Raw genomic sequence first — 17325 nt, 5'->3', positions numbered from 1 at the left:
AGGATGGATGTTCAAACTGTCTTGGCAAAATTAAACAAGATCAAACATGAATGTCTCATAATTTTCTAAACTTTGCGGTATGCTGCTCACATTTGTTAAATTAAGTTTTTTAAATGTATATGGACTAATAGCTTTAGTTTATGTTTGCAGGTTGGAGGAGGTGAATGAAATATTTAAACACCATCTTAATTTAACAATAATGTAGTACTAATGATTTCATTTTCTTTTCTTTATTTGTCTCGTTTGTGTAATTGTATTATTTCCATATGCATGATTTAATATTTGGGATGATTACGTATTCATCTTTTTAAAGAACTCTTTAATGGTTGTCATGTTTTAATTTCTTTTTAAAAAGGTTATTTAAAGTCAACTCTTAATTAAAGTTTTACTCTAAACTTAAATATATATTATATGAATACTTAGTTATTGTGAAAATTTTTCATATTCTTATGCATATATATTTCGGTTAATATATATTTTCGTAAATATTTATGAAAAATAAAAGTTGTATTTTTGTTCTTCAAGTGCATAATTTTTGTTCTTCAAGTGCATAATTTTTGTCCTTCAAGTACACAAGTATTGTTCTTCGGGTACATAAGTTTTGTTCTTTGGGTGCATAAGTTTTGTTCTTCAGGTGCACAAGTTTTATTCTTTAGAGATGCACAAGTTTTGTTCTTCATATGTGTTAAGAACACTTTGTAATAGATTTTGATGATACCAAACTTAGGATTTTAGACCCCCCCCCCCATTCTTTTTGTTTCTTAGACTCATTTAGTCTGTTCAACATTCGAATGTTAACCTAATGGTTACCCGAGTGACTTGAATGTAACATCTGATCGAACACTCGAGAAGACAGTCTCAATACTGAATCATAGAGTACCCGAGGGTTATCTCTCGGTAGCTTGAGATGAAGTGTAATTAGAGACGAATGACTATGAAGACAGAGATTGGTAGAGCGAAGACTTTCAAGACCAAGAGGCTACAAAGACCGAATGATGGAAGGGTCTGCCCCTCGTGTATTATCAAGACCGAGTGAGATCATTTGAGGAGTTATGGGACAACTGGTAAAGTCAACCATTGTATCCAAGAGGACCAAAGGTTCGAGGCATTAATCCAGTTAACAACTCGGTAGGACTGTCAGAAACATTCTCTGAGCGTAAAGCGTCTGAACCTTAAAGTGGGGAAATATGTCCTAAGGAAGAGTGTGTCCTAGGAACATATACCGAGGTCAATTTTCTTTCAAAAGCATGTCTTTGTGTGCAGAACAAAAAGTAAGTGTTCAACACTTTTTGAGGATTTAACGGCTATAAAATCTGACAACTCACCTACCCGTCGGTCTCTACCTGCTGGTCCTTAGGCTTTTTAAAATTAGTTTTCCCTTCAACAGAACTATTTCCGCCCAGCCTATAAATACCATCTTCATCAACTGAAGAAGGTGCTGGTCTTTTAAGAAATTTAAGTGTGAAAAAGCTTCCAAGTTTTCAAGTATTTGTGACCAGTGATCTAAGATAAGAGGGACAAGAAGCTTCAAAGTATACATCTAATATTCAATGAAGTCTTGAGCTGCTTCAAGTGTGACAATCTAGATCTACTCAAGCTAAGACATCTAGTTAGAGAAAAAGAAACTATATTTCTTCAACCTTTGTAAACTCTACTCGGAGAAGTAGAAAGAGGCGGAGTAAATGTTGGAAAATTAGCACTAAAATGGCATTTTAAGTGGTCATTTTGTGGTATAAATATATGTGGGGTCCACTACCGATTTGGGTCGGGTCAAAGTGGATTCGGGTTCTTCGTAGTTAGACGAAGAGATCAATATATTATACGCTCAAAATGGATAATGGGTGAATGAGAAATTGGTTCTCAAAGTAGACCCATTTGAGATGGAATTTGAAGTGAGGAAAAGCTTATGTAGCTTTGTCCCACATTGGTTGGGAATGAGGATTTGCCCCACTATAAATACAAGAGGCTTTTTAAGGCTAATTGACTTGTATGGCATAGACGCTCTCTCTCGCGCACAAGCAAACTGAGCCTGTTAGCTCACCATGATAGTCGTAATTGTCCTCTTGCAGAACATTAGTTTTTACCTGCTGGATATTGTGTAATTAAGTACTTCTGAAGGGGAGGTTGGACTGATTGCGGCACTTCTCTACTACATCTGGCGTGCAAGAAATTATTCTGTGGTGTGGGAGGGCTTCCTTCCGCATCCAAGAATAGTGAAGGCGTCCGCAGTAGCAGCGCTTCAAGCATGGAAGTCTGTTCGCTGCTGCCCATGGATCCGTGTCTCATGTCGCGCACACCCAGCCTCAACCGCCGGTGCAGCACTGCTTTTTCGATGCCAGCTACCACGCCTCCACCATGAAGTCTTCGTTCGGTGCGGTACTGCTCTCGCCAAATCGAAGCTTCGTGGCGGCTTGTGCAGGCCCCTTGCCGGACTGTTTCTCCCCGTTGATGGCCGAAGCAATGGCTGCCAAGGAGGTCCTCGCGTGGCTGCGCGGGAGGACTTTGCCGTCCGTCATGGTCAGCACCGACTGCTCCCAACTCCACTCGTTGCTCTCCAGTCACAGGCCAGTACGCTCACATGCAGATTTTGCCATACAGGAGTGCAAAGTGTCAATTACTTCTTTCGCTCATTGTGTCATTAAGTTGATTCCTAGGACAGAAAATGTTATAGCTCATTCTCTCGCGGCTGCGGCCCATTCGCAGATTAGTACTTTGTACTGGGACTCTGTCCCGCCTAACTCTGTTACTGCTTTCTTACATTAATTGAGCTTGCTTTTTGCTTTCAAAAAAAAAGTACTTCTGAAGGTTTAGCTCTTTTGAGTACAGTAAGGAATTATGTTTTTTTTTTTGTTTTTTAAAACCCAAAAGAGTTTACTTTGTTTTAGTCTTTTCAATCAGATGGTGTGTACCATTCATCTACATATTGTGTGCACATTAGCTCAGTCCAGCATTTTGATCCATTACCGGTATGTGTGCATCCATTACCACTGGTGTGTGCATGTGTATTTCATGGTGTTAAAAACTAGGCGTGAGCAGAAAACAAAGATCGGTCGAAAAATCGATGACCGATAACCGAACCGACCGAAAATTTCGGTTTTCGGTTATAGTGTTCAAAAAATTTTGGTCATTTCGGTTGTTCGGTCAGTTACCGATTTTTGACTAAAAATAAAAAAAAAAAAAACCGACCGAAAAACCGAAGGTAAGCGCAAACATTTTAACCTATATGCCTAGCCTATAATCATTCATAAATTATATAATTCATTATTTAGCCCAATATTAAGCCAATGCGAACCTGTGAACTACAAAGTTCAAACCTGTAGCTACTCATCATTACTCAATTTTCATATTACTTGTTATTTTGTTAATTAATTGCTTACTGCTTAGGCCTTAGTGTAGTATTGTAGACATATGTAGTAGTGTAGACATGTAGTACTCCAGAATGTAGTGTATGTAGTAGTGTAATTCATTTGCTTCACTAATTCACAAATTGCTTAGCTTCTATAATGTTTATTCTAATTTTTTAAAGAAATTATAGCCTATTAGGTAATTAAGTTTGGTTAAAAATAACCGATCATAACCGACGAAAATTTCGGTTTTCGGTCGGTTCGGTTATGAGATTGACTTCGGTTATTTCGGTCGGTTATGAAAATGTTAATATTTTTTTGGTTATTTCGGTTATTAACCGAAAATCGACCGAAACCAACTGATGCTCACCCCTATTAAAAATTAAGGAGATTTTGTTGTGTGCACTGCAGTAGAACGTTATGTGTACATCTGGATGTCTAACATATGAGCCACTAACATCAAGTTTAAATCTATCAGTGTTTGAATGTGATAAATATATAGCATATGGTAAACTAGAAGTACACCTGAAATTAGAAAATTTTACACATGTATGTTATGAAGCACCTTAGATTGAATAATATAGATATAGATCTTTGTGATCAAATGAAACCACGTTGCATATTCCTTTGTAAGAATTTGGCATCTTTGTTGAATCCATCTACTGATGGACCACTTAGTCCTCTCTACTAAAACAATCAATGAAAAAGTTGTATATAGGCCGCATTTTCAAAACTTGAGGCATTTGTGCTGTGTTCAAACATTATATTGGGCATCAATTATGCCACTCAATAAAAATTTATGGTTATAGTAGAAACAAGAAAACATCAAAACATGTAACATCTTATTGATTTATTATGCACTGAAACTTAGAGCTTTAGTAAAATGAAAGGTTTAGAAGTTTGTTTTTTAAAAAACTAACAAATTGAATAACTACACAAACATGATCCATGGAAGGTTGTCAGCAGGGCCGTTCCAAACATTTTAGAGGCCCGGGACGAAATTTTAAAAAGAGGCCCTATTAAAAAAGACTATAATTTAAATTTAATAATATTAAAATATGATAATAATATCAAATAACATGAAATAATATTACAAAATTTGCAACAATTTCGAAAATACAAAAATAATCATGACAAAAGATTTCTACGTGATTTACTTGATGCAAAATCATCAATAATTGTATCAAGATTAATATTTTCTAACATATCCTTCTCAATACACAAAATGGCCAAACCATTCAATCTTTCTTGTGACATTGAAGATCTCAAATAAGTTTTCAATAACTTCAATTTTGAAAAACTTCTCTCCGCTGATGCTACAGTCACGGGTATCGTCAATAATAGTCGATAAGCAATAGAAACCATTGGGAAGCAATCAGCAACTTTGACAAACTCAAGAATCTCAATTGCTGGCATTAATGTATCTGGCAAAGACATTTGTAACACTTTTAATTCAGAGAAAAGNTCTTAGTTTATCATTATCCAATGACTTTAATATTTTTGAATTATATAAAAATCCAAAAACATTTTCAAATATCTTTAGTTGCTCAAATCTATTATTCAAAGAAGTAATTGACATATCCACAACAGTTAAAAAGTAATTGACTCTAAAATCCTCCTCAGGTGATTGAATTTCCTCTTCAATATCATTTTCATCAAATTGTTTTTTCCTAATAATGCGCCGTCTAATTGGAAATGTGGAATCTATGTTCATATCACTTGCAATGTTTTTGGCAATATTCATACTAGAAGCAAACCCTTCATTTCTATATTTCTCAAAAAAATTTATCACACCTTCTATTTGATTCATGGTAGTTTCAATGCACATAGATTTTGATTGCAACTTTTTACTTACCATATGAATAGCAAATAAAATGTCATGCCAAATAACAATTCCAAGTAAAAATTCAAAATTCTCAAGTGCACTCACCAAGCTGTCCGCTTCACTTTTTGATTTGGCATCATCACAAGAATTAGATAATTCTAACAAAGTCAACCTTATTTCAGGAGCTTGAAATCTAATTGCTTTGACACTTTTTATTCTACTCTCCCAACGAGTATTTGACAAATATTTCACAGTCAAGCTTGGAACATTATCAAGTAAAATTTTCCACCTTTTAGGAGAACTTGAAAATAAAGCATATAGACGTTGCATAACTCCAAAAAATGAAATTGCTTTAACACAAGAATGTGCCATATCACTAACAGTAAGATTAAGACTATGACAAGCACATGGCATATACAATGCTCTTGGATTTACTTCAAGTAATCGTTTTTGAACACCTTGATGCTTTCCTTTCATATTAGAACCATTATCATAACCTTGGCCTCTCACATCATCAATTTGAAGACCTAAAGCTTTAATTGCATCTAACATTTCCTTAAAAAGTCCTAAACCAGATGTACTGTCCACTTTTAAAAACTCTAAAAAGTATTCTTCTATTTTTATTTTAGTACTAGACGTATTAACACATCGTACTACTAAACTCATTTGTTCTTGATGACTAACATCTGGGGTACAATCAAGAATTATAGAAAAATATTTAGCATCTTTAATAATCTGTATGATAGAACTTTTAACACTTTGGGCCAAAATAGAAATTAACTCATTTTGAATTTTGTGACCAAGATAATGACGATGAATTTCATGGTTTTGAATACGTCTAATATGATCTTGCATTATCAAATCAAATTCTGCAATCATCTCAATCAATCCCAAAAAATTGCCATTATTATCAAAGTAAATTTTGTCATTGGATCCTCGAAAAGCCAAATTATGTTTTGCAAGACATTTTACAACAGAAATTATGCGTAGTAAAACTTGTCTCCAACGTTCTTTTTCTTTTGAAATTTCTAGGTAAATTATACAAATCATAATAAATAGAATTAAAACCAAAATAAAATTCCTAGGTAAACTATTTTGATGATTGATGAATGATGATTGATGAATTACCTCTGCTGCTGCCTGCTGAGTGCTGATGAACTGCTAATGCCTAATGAACTCAGTAACTCGCTTGAAGAGTTGAAGTGCATATTAAGTGGAGCCGTGAGTCACTGGAGAGTGGAGACCTGGAGTGCATATTATGATATTAAGTGGAAATTTGGAATGTTGAATTGCATTCTCCACCCACCAACGGAAACAAACAAAAATATGTGGAGATTTTTGTTTTTTTTTTGTCTGCCATCATTCCCATCAATGCCATGCGTAGCCACTAGCCACCAGCCACCAGCCATACTTTTCCTTTTTTCTATGCATATATAATATATCCTATATTCCTATGCCATCTTACTACTATAGTACTATGTATATAATATATCCTATGGGCCCCTTAGAGGGATGGGCCCTGGGCAGGCGCCCAGGCTGCCCCCCCCCCCCCCTTGGGCCGGCCCTGGTTGTCAGCGACCTAAGTACAGTGTGTTCAGAAGAAGAATAATGCCATTGAGTCTGGATTACATGAATCCTTAGCAGTATCACAAAATCTATTCATTCTAAATTGAAGAAACAACTTAAGCAAGCAATGGATATATAGGTTCTGCACGTACCCCTTACTCCTGCATGTGCAGCCGCTTTCTTTACATCTTCAATTCATTATATATAGGATCTGGTCGCCGCGACCAGGATCTGATCGCCTTCTCTTGCGTGGTCGCCCTCGCCGGAAATGTTCGCCTGTGGCTGGAAATTTAAAAAATAGGTTAATTGCTCTTTTTTTCCGATTTCAGTGGCTTAATTGTTTTTTTTTCCTGAGTTCTTATTTGGAGGTTATTCGAGGTCGATGGCCTAATTGGTTGTTCCTAAATAGTACGATGACTTATTTGTAGTTTATCGCTTTATAAATTAATTGCATCCACCATTCAAAATTGATACCTTAATTAGCATTTAAAAAATTAATTTATTAGGATGAATCAGCTGAAAGAAAAAGTCATTAACCATGTTGAGTATATATAATATATAGATTTAAATGTACAATCGCACATGCTTCAATTTGGTATCAAAACCAACTCCATGCAAAAGATCATGGGTTCGCTGCACACGTAAGGAGACGTGTTGAGCATATATATAATATATAAACATAAATATGCAATTCAACTATAGTTTAGATTTTTAGTTAAAATAGAGCACATGCTTCAATTAACCAAACAGGCAAACACTAATTTCATCCGTTAATCAGCAGTTAAAAATCGCCAAATGAATTAAATTTTTTATTGATTCACTAATCAATCATTTACTAAACACAAGCAAAAAGAAGAGAATGAGAGTTAATGCAATACATGTGTTACAAAACATACAAAATCAAGTGAACACGTAAGCAGTTGCGATGAGGGCAAAAATATAAAAACAAGAAAAAAGAACAAATAGCAAAAGCTACATATCACCACTTTTTACCCAAAAACCACTGAATTTTTCGAGGGGCAAACGGAGTTTGGTGCTTTATCAGTAAAAATCCTCCAAAATCCCTATCTCTCTCAGTTCCTTTATCGCCATTGCCACAATCCCCTCCCCACCCTACGCCTTCGCCACTTCGCCCTTTGTCCCCTTCACTCACTCACGCAGTAGACATCCGGCGGCCCAGTACCTGCAGCCACGTACAGACTCCAGCCAGCGCCAGCAGGGACGCCGGCGACGACTCACGCCCTCACGCCCCTCACCGTCTGGTTAGTAAGCCCCTCAATTCCCCTCTGTGAATTTGTAATTTGTTTTATTGAAAAAGTTATGAAGATTTATTAGGCTGTCATTATTGATTAGGCTGTCTGTGAATTTGTTTTGCAACTTTGTTTCGAGAACTCTGAAAGTATTTATGCAATTAGGCTGTTACTGTCTGCATTGTGTTCCCTTAAGTAACCAACAATGAACAAAATTTGACAATTAATCAAATCTTTGTTCCTAATTTCCATTTCCTCTACTTCAATTAATTTTTGATTCAGTTGATACCCTTTGGCAGTCTCATTTACCTGAGTATCTCTGTTGAATGTTCACTAATTTTTTATTTTTTATTTTCCACTTTTCTGATGCTTGCAATTCTCATTTCTTATTTCATTCAATTTAATTATGTAAGTAACATTCAGTTATGTCAGAAAGTTTGAAGCTTTGGATCCCCTGTCCTCATTGGAATTTTTGTGGGGATGGGGAATCCCACCCCCAGGTAATCCTGTGGATGTGGCCATGTGGGGATGGGAGTATATTTCCCCTAAACCCGGGGACAGGGGTTGGGTTGGCTTGGCTTGATTGCTTTCACCTGGTCTAGCGAGAGTCAATTAGCCCAAGTTGTGTTGGGTCTGGGGCAGGGACATATTCCTTTCCTGTTGCCATCCCTATTAAGCTATCACCAAGTGGCCCAGAGTCCCAAATTCTAATTCCTCTCCCCCCCTCCATTTTGCAGAATTGCTGAGGCTTCTGCATACCAAAACGGCGTCCAAGCTGAAGCTCTCATTGATACCATTTTTTCCTCAAAAATCCTGTTGGTATGCACAAATTTGCCTTTCTTCTTGTGCACTGGGTATAGAAATTTTAGCAGTTATGGAGCATAAATTCTTGCTGTTTATAATAGTGTTTTGTTCTTGCGAACGTGTAAGATTAAAACCCTAGCAAAATATCAAACCATGTTCACCTTCAAACATGATATTAGTTGGTAGTTGCCTAGTTGGTTCAAGAAAGAGTTTTAGGCCAAAGTTTGAAGGGGATAAATGTGAAATTAATCTGAAAAAGACTTACTGAAAATTGCAGAAGCAAGATAAGCATTCAGAGCTGCTTGACAACGGTAGTGCTCATTCAATCTATCCCCATCACTGAAACCCAAGAGTTTGTCAACCAAGGTTGAAGGAGGATGTTGTTTCAGGTGGGTGGGCAAGGGACTCGTCCCACCTTCTTCGAGATGGCTGCTGCTCAGCAGCTCCCTTCTAGTCTACGAGCTGCACTCAGTTACTCTCTCGGTGTACGCTTTCTCTTCTTCACCCAAATTAGGGTTTTTAGTTTCTAGTTTCCCACCATTTTAATGAGTTTACTTATAGGTTTTGGCTATGAGAAGATCCTTCCTCCACAAAATTCTCGATTTTGAGGATGAATTCTTCGCTTTGCTTATGCTTGTTCTTGAAACACACAGTTTGCGGACCTCAGGTAAATGCAAATTCACATATGCTTGTTCAATTTGTTGTTTTATGAATTTGTTTGTTTTATTTAGTTTATAATTTTCATTTGGATTCCATAAGATGCATCATTTGCGGAGTCATTGTATGGGTTGAGGAGGAGGGCCCTTAAGATAAGAGTTAAGAATGATAATAAACGTTTGGAGTCCAGTGAGGAAATTCATCATTCAGGTTTGGAGAAGCGCCAAAAGATTCTCTCCGTTGCATTTCTGGTAAAGAAACTTCCTTTATTTTTTTATTAGTTTTATTAGTACTCTATTTTTTTCATTCAAATGTTGTGTTGCATTGAAATTTTGCTGATTATTAACAATTAATGAAAAATAGGTTATGAGACCAAGTAATGCATGTTGAAGTGATAATCTGGGAAAACTGCTTAAATCATTTTCTCACAAGTTCTGCGGGTATTGATATGAACTAATGCCTTTCTGTAGGTGATATTGCCGTATCTTAGGTCAAAACTGCATGCTATATACAATAAAGAAAGAGAGGTAGCACTTCAAGCTAGTTTATGGGGTGAAGGTGATGAGAGGTTCAACACTGACTATTTTGATTCTGGCGCAAATTCCATTGTTTCCACAAGTAGCTCTGATACAGAAGGATCAGCAAGAGAACGGTTGAAAAAGAGAATTCAGAAGGTCGTGGCTGCTTGCTACCCATGGATACATGCTGGAAATGAAGGTCTAGGAAGCTCAACATTTGAACTTATAAATATTTTAAGATTCCAGTGTGCTTTCTTTTTTCATTTATTTATAGTAAAATTAAGGTCCTGACCTAACTTCTTCCCCAGGGTTATCATTTTCTTATCAGTTGTTATATCTACTGGATGCTACTGGGTTCTACTCTTTTGGACTGCACGCATTGGGTATTCATGTTTGTCGAGCTACAGGGCAGGAGTTGGTATGTTATTGCAAGCAATTTCTTATTTAGGACCTTTCACACATGCTATGTATGGAGTAATTGTCTTTAGCTTTGATCAGAGTCTACTTATACATGGTTTCCAAACTACTATTTGTAACACCAATCTCCACCTTTAGTTTATTAACATTTTTGTTTTTGTTATCCTTAGTTGCGAAAAGTTTTTACCTTTGTATCTTGTGTATATTACTGTTTCATTTTAAGATTTGTTGTGTTCTTTTGTCAAGGTAGATGGATACTTCTTCTAGAATTTCTAAGATAAGAAAGCATGAACGGGAGAGACTACGCGGCCCCCCTTGGCTAAAGGTATGTATTGAATTCTTTTATGTTATTATTATTGTTGTTGTTGTTGTTGTTGTTGTTGTTGTTATTATACCTTTATCATTTTTAAATAGCATCTCTGTTTTTATTGCTGAATTTATTATTGTTGTTATTGTTATTTGCTTTTCTATTGGAAGATATTATTTTGCCTCAACCTGCCCCATTTGGATAACCTAATTTCGTGTAGTTTTGCACACCTTCTAGTTGTTTGGAGTGTGATGGCTTGTTAATCAATTGTGCAAAATATTGACCCTATTGCTCAAGCCATGCTGTGACAATGATAGCTGGGCTACACTTTGGTTCTTTAGCTGATTCATTTATAATTGATACATTCTTGCATGAAATCTAGTTTCTTGTGCTCTTATCTCTTAAAATTTATCATTGCAATGAGAATTCTCTAAAGCAAAACAACCTGACATATGTCAACATTACAGAAAGTACAAGGTGGATTGCTTAGCTGTGCATACGCTGTTCTTGACTATGCTCAAACTGGTCTAATTGCTGCAGTATTTTTCTTTAAAGTAAGAGTTTAATTTACTTTTAGTTATAGTTTTGACTTTCAGCAATGATATAAAATGAACTCCTTGTCATTATCATGTTACTTCCCTCGATGTCTGCTGCTAGGTACTGTTTTCTTTGGACCATGTGACACAAGAAGTTTTATGCTTTTGAACTCCTTGAACATTGAAATGGCTGAAACTGTATATACCAGAAAAAATTAAAACTAAGTTACTAACCCTCTGATTTGGAAATAAAAGTTCCTCTTGTTTGCTGTAGAAAAGCCACTTTATATATAGCTTTTGGACATCATATTATATTTTTATATTTTGTGTATCAGAATTTTACTTGCTTTATTTGTTATAAGTTTCAATTGATGCTGTCTCCCATTCTTATCTAAATTACACTATGCATGTTTTCTCTTTTTTTATTTCCTACAAATTCAATTTTCTGTTTTCTGTTTGCAAATACTTAGATGATGGAATGGTGGTATCAATCAGCTGAAGAGCGTATGTCAGCCCCAACCATTTATCCTCCTCCTCTTCCACCACCAGCCCCAAAGGTGAGCAGATTTGAGTTGTTATCTGGCGTGCTGTTTATGCCAGTGAGCTAGTGAGAAGCTAGTTAAAACATTTTGAGCACATTCAATCTTTTTCTTTATCAATTAATTGTTGAGGATAAAGATGCTCTTTTATTGTTTCTTGAAAAAGTGTCAAATAAATCTTCTAAGTCAAGTGAATAGTACAATTGAGCCCCTTAAAACTCCATTGGATGCCCTTAATCGGTAAATAGTGTTATTGAGTCAAAATGCTATTTATCCAGTATTCCAGTATGTTATTGTTGATTTGGCGTTGACTAAACTTTCATGTGTACTTTTTAAAATGTGGCTATGATCTGGCTTTACACATAAGATGAATTGGCATTGACTAATCTTTCATATGGACTTTTATTGAGATAAAGTGGACTGTTTGTAGAGTATTTATTGGGGCTAGGTATGGGTTGGGAGCCATGGATTGTTTTGGTCTACAGATACCATATGAGAACAAAAATTTGTAGAGAGTTTTATAATTAATCAATCGTATCTACAAAGTACATAAGGAATGTATTTATAGCGATACAAGAGATAGTCCTAGCTAGAGTAGGATTGGTAAAAGTAGGATTACAATAATATTCAGAGTCCTAATAAATTGTGGCTGTCTAGAAAAGCATAGAAGATAGTTATGGTTGTCTTAAATAAATTTTAATATTATTTGGACAATCATGGCTGTCATGAAGATTGGATTTTGACCTCTTTTTTTTTTTTTAAAGACAACCATGGTTGTCAGTCAAGAAACAAGTTATAGATCTGGACCTTTGAGACGAAGGCATGCTTGCCTTCTTCTTGAGGGTTCAGATCTGGATCTTATTTCTTGACAGCCATGGCTGTCTTTTTATTGTATTTTATTTTATTTTAAAATAGAGGTCCATGGCCTATCACCTTTGTGATAGCCATGATTGTCTTAAAAATAAAATAATTTTATTTTTAAGATAGTCATGGCTATCACGAATGACCGCCATGGCTGTCTTCTAGGCTTTTCTAGAGTGTTAACATTGGAGACAGTCGGTGGCATCAGAAGACCACGTATTAGCTACATCAGTGGTAACATGCTGAATACATAGCATTTGGACTCGGTTGTTTGTACTTTTTAGCCGGTCATCGATGGTGCTTTTTTGGTTAGGGGCTCTATTGTACGCTATTCGCTTGAATTTGGAGGGTTATTTAACATGTTTTTTTCCTCTAGTAATGGATGTGTAAATTATATAGCTAGCTTGGTAAATTAACAGCTCTCTGCTGTTATGGCCATAGGAAATCTCAAATTTTGAAATACTTGTAGGCAAGACATAATGTCTTTGCCATGCTATAATTTCATTTTCTCATAACTATACAATGAATGGTGGTGGTAAAATCTCCACCAAATAGCTGTTGAATTAAAGATAAAGTTTGTAGGCAGTATTTGATGGAAAAGACCAAGGTTCGAAACTCGGCAATGGCAGTGTGTGGATTATGCCCAAAGTGGGCAGACCCCTTGTGCGCACTGGCATTTGGCCATATCTGCTGAGCCACTGAGTTATCGTGATTTACATCCTCCCAAATATTCTGTCGAGCTGAGGTGTGGGGGTCTCTTGGGGTTGGGATTCAACCTTCTGTGGGAAATTAAAGATAAAGTTTAGGCTGATTATATTTATTCCTTCTTAGTTTGTATATGAGTTGGTTTACCACTCTTCAACAGGTTGCAAAAGATGGAATTCCTTTGCCTCCGGACCGAACACTCTGCCCCCTGTGTTCACAAAAACGAGCCAATCCCTCGGTAGTGTCGGTTTCAGGATTTGTGTTCTGTTATTCCTGCATATTTAAATATGTATCTCAGGTAAATTTATGGTTGTTTTATTATTTTTATTTTTGAGATGGGAGATTAGTTTAAAGTGATGTTTTCAGTGTGTTTTAACTTAAATTTGTGTTTTTCTTGGCTACAGTACAAGCGTTGCCCTGTAACACTGATGCCTGCAACAGTGGATCAGATCAGAAGACTTTTTCATGATGTTTGAAAGTTGTGGAGTATGCCAATTACTATAGCCCAATTCTATACTTCAAGAAAGATAATAATAAGAAAATTCTCTTTTTAGGATTTTGTTTCTTGACAATATATTAATGATTGTCTATGTGGTAAATTTGGATTTAAAAACTGAATTAAATTGATTGTTACATAAACACATACAAAGAGGCTGAAAGGAAAATGATTGGTGTATTTTGAGAGAAGAAATAACCAAAAATGGTGCCTCAATAAAACTATTTACCCTTTGCCCTCAAATTTGAGGGCACTCTTGTCAAAACACAAATTCACCGTAGGACATTTTTTGTCTTTTAAGTTACGGGGTAATTGTAATGTTTGTCCATATTTATTGACTTTGTTCACTTTTCGTCTCTAAATTTTTACGAATATTGTAATTTTTGTTTTTGACATACACTTTATACTAGGACATGAACTAATGTTCCCAACATTTCAAAGGCAACACCATTCCAAAAATATTAATGTGGGATGTGGTTGAATAGTAAGGACTTACTCATTCTTAAGCAAAGGTAAGAGTTTGATCTTTGGTATTAGGTATGGTGCAACCTTATAAGAACAATGATAGCTGGCAAGCTCGCTCCACCCGAAGCTAGCTTACTTACACTCTCAATTGCCGAGGGCTATCTCTCAATCGTCGAGTGCTCACAGTAGTACGTCCCATCTGTCCGGTCAAGCAACAAGAGCAGCTAAACTTAGAAATCCTAATAGCATAAATGACCAATGAACCTTAGCAGAAGGCACAAATTGGCTCTAGGAACAGGTTAAGCAAAGATTCTAGGCTAGTTGTCCCGTCCTGAAGGGATTAGTCACTACGTTCAACTGTGTACATTCGACAATTATCACTTTACTTTAAAAAAAAAAAAAAAAAAAAAAACAGAATTTAGAACAAACAATTGTATTAATTTGAAAACAAAATTTTAAAACATATACTAAAATACTTACTCCATATTGTAGTCTAGTGGCATCCGGTTGCACTCCCATATGAAAGAGGTGGGTTGAGCCTCAGTGGAGGCGATATTGACTCTTTGTGCTTCAGTAGGTTGAGAAAGTAGTTATGAGCAGATACTGCATTGTAACAGATTCAGTAGTACTAAAAAAAAAAAAAAAGCTTGTAGCCATCTCCGGAGAAATGTAGTATTTGTTCATAACTATTTTCTCAACCAAATGAAGCACAAAGAGCCAATATTGCCTCCACTGAGACGAGAACCCACCCACTCCCATGTGAGGGTGCAACCGAGTGCCACTAGACCACAAGGTCTTTGGCTATTTGTAATGAACATAATATAAAGGAAAGGAAGAAGAAAACAATGTAGAGAGAAAGGGACAGAAACTTTACATTCATCATCATCATACTTGTGTACATTAGGAAAATCGCTACATAATAATGTCAACATAATGATAATATTTATAACAATAACCAATAACATAGGAGCTTCCATAACTATTTAATCATAACTTCAATTTTTATTTCTAGTGAGAAACTGTGAATTGAATTTTAGTTATTCTAAATGTGACTTATTTATTCTGCCTTCGTTAGGGATTAATTTCGATTTACTGTATGTGAAATTGGTAGCAATTCAAGTATTGTAATAAATACTAATAAGTTCAACAAAATAACAAGGGAAAATGGCACTTTTTCCCCCTATGTTATGTGCATATAGCACTTTTTCCCCCTGTGTTATTAAAGTGGCAGTTTTTACCCCTGAAATGTTAAATTGACATTGTTACCCTTAAAATAATTATTTCATTTATTATTCTTCTCCAACAAATTATTACTTATATGTATGGATGATCACGATTCGGTTCGAACCTAACCAAACACTGTAGCAATCATACCGAAATATTATGGAGGTTCTGGTTACGATTCAGAACCGAAAAAATAAAATTAAATAATTGTTGAACCGTGAATCGGAACTTAACCACAGTCATATATAGTGAAAATGATCAAACACTTATTTTGATAAATCGGTACGGTTCGGTTCCAATTTCGATTTTGAACCGCCAATCAAAACTTATTTATTTATTTATTTATTTATTTATTTTTATAATTTTATTTCTTATTTAAAAATAGTCTAAATTCAAAAATTATTTTATTTTATTTTTTCGGTTCTGAATCGTAACCATAATCGTCTATACTATTTAAGTTCAATTGCTACAGTGTTCGATTAAGTTCGTATCGAACTGTGATCTTCCATACATATTAGTAATGATTGGTTGGAGAATAAAAATAAATGTAATAGTTATTTTTAAGGGCAAAAATGTCAATTTTACATTACAGGGGAGAAAACTACGACTTTTAAAATAACTCAGGGGGAAAAACTGTCACTTTAATAACACAGGGGGGAAAAGTGCTATAAGCACATAACATAGGGGGAAAAAGTGTCATTTTCCCAAATAACAATATTCAACAAGCCCGTGTGTAATTGGTAGCAATTCAAGTACTATATATATTAATATGTTAAACGAAAAATATAACACAACAGCCCGTCTAGTTCAGTCGGTAGAGCGCAAGGCTCTTAAGGTCGTGGGTTCGAGCCCCATGGTGGGCGTTTGTTCCCCCAAACTAAGCCCATATCAGATATTGTGCAGGCCCAAAATGAGAAGTTATACAATGTACTCGGGTTCATCTTGTGTTAATTTATTGAATACTCACAATTTATATTACATTCAGTATGTAAATTTTGCATTTTATACTCGACTTCACCTTACGGGATGGATCCGGGTCGACAAAATAATTTGCCTCCCAAAACCGGTTCCCCAAACTAAGCCCATATAAGATATTGTGCAGGCCCTCACTTATCACTATTTCTGATTCATTAATGGTTGAGGGTTTTATTAAAAGTACATGGTCAATGTTATAATTATTGAAAACTTTCAAGAGTTGAGTTCATTTTATAATTATTGCAAACTTGAAAGTTTAGTAATGGTAAGATCCTATCCTATATAGTACACAATCTCATATTTCAGTGCACATTGCACATTGCACAGTGCACACAATCTACCCCTAAAATAATTTATGTGCATTTATGTGGACTCTTTTGTGCACTTATGTTGGTTCGCAAATTCTCATTTGATCACGCGCGCGCGCACACACACGCACATATATATATATATATATNCACACACACATATATATATATATATATATATATATATATATATATATATATATATATATATATATATATATATAATAGTGAAAAAATAATTAATAATAACACAACGATAATACTAAATTATAAAAATATTTTAAGAGTTAAGTAAATAACACTATACTTATGCCTTTATATGCTATACAACAAGCCCATTTAGCTTAGTTGGTAGAACAACACAAGGCTCTTAACCTTGCGGTCGTGGGATATTGTTTTAGCTCTCATGCATCACTATTTCTCACATTGTGTGGATTCATTAATGGTTAATGGTTTTAGTGAAAAACAAGATGGCAGTTTCTCGTTTGATCTTTAATGAATGTATATATATATATATAAGTAAATAAC

At 35.4% G+C, this 17325-nt stretch overlaps 1 protein-coding gene across 2 annotated transcripts; it reads left to right on the top strand.

Moving 5' to 3' along the window:
• Positions 1–7733: 7733 nt before the first annotated feature.
• On the top strand, positions 7734–14155 carry LOC116018813 (peroxisome biogenesis protein 12). Of its 2 annotated transcripts, XM_031258814.1 has the most exons (12): positions 7735–7997; positions 8723–8804; positions 9067–9274; positions 9351–9456; positions 9549–9697; positions 9917–10163; positions 10273–10382; positions 10632–10706; positions 11156–11242; positions 11695–11781; positions 13490–13627; positions 13734–14155. In XM_031258814.1, the coding sequence occupies exons 3-12, from the start codon at positions 9167–9169 to the stop codon at positions 13803–13805; spliced, it is 1179 nt and encodes a 392-aa protein (XP_031114674.1). In that variant the 5' UTR covers positions 7735–7997; positions 8723–8804; positions 9067–9166; the 3' UTR covers positions 13806–14155. The 2 variants fall into 2 exon arrangements, with proteins under 2 accessions (XP_031114675.1, XP_031114674.1); XM_031258815.1 differs by lacking the exon at positions 8723–8804 and having other exon boundaries at positions 7734–7997.
• The last annotated feature ends 3170 nt before the right edge of the window (positions 14156–17325 follow it).

The sequence above is a fragment of the Ipomoea triloba genome, chromosome 5, assembly GCF_003576645.1.
Source record: "Ipomoea triloba cultivar NCNSP0323 chromosome 5, ASM357664v1".
Lineage (NCBI taxonomy): Eukaryota > Viridiplantae > Streptophyta > Magnoliopsida > Solanales > Convolvulaceae > Ipomoea > Ipomoea triloba.
This window is presented reverse-complemented; position numbering and strand designations above follow the sequence as displayed.

What these genes read in the sequence shown, in the direction of transcription:
- LOC116018813 (XM_031258815.1), top strand. Translation starts at nt 9,167, where the DNA reads ATGTTGTTTCAGGTGGGTGGGCAAGGGACTCGTCCCACCTTCTTCGAG. An exon ending in GATACATGCTGGAAATGAAG is followed by an intron (nt 10,164 to 10,272) that starts GTCTAGGAAGCT and finishes CTTCTTCCCCAG; the next exon opens with GGTTATCATTTTCTTATCAG. An exon ending in TTCCACCACCAGCCCCAAAG is followed by an intron (nt 11,782 to 13,489) that starts GTGAGCAGATTT and finishes ACTCTTCAACAG; the next exon opens with GTTGCAAAAGATGGAATTCC.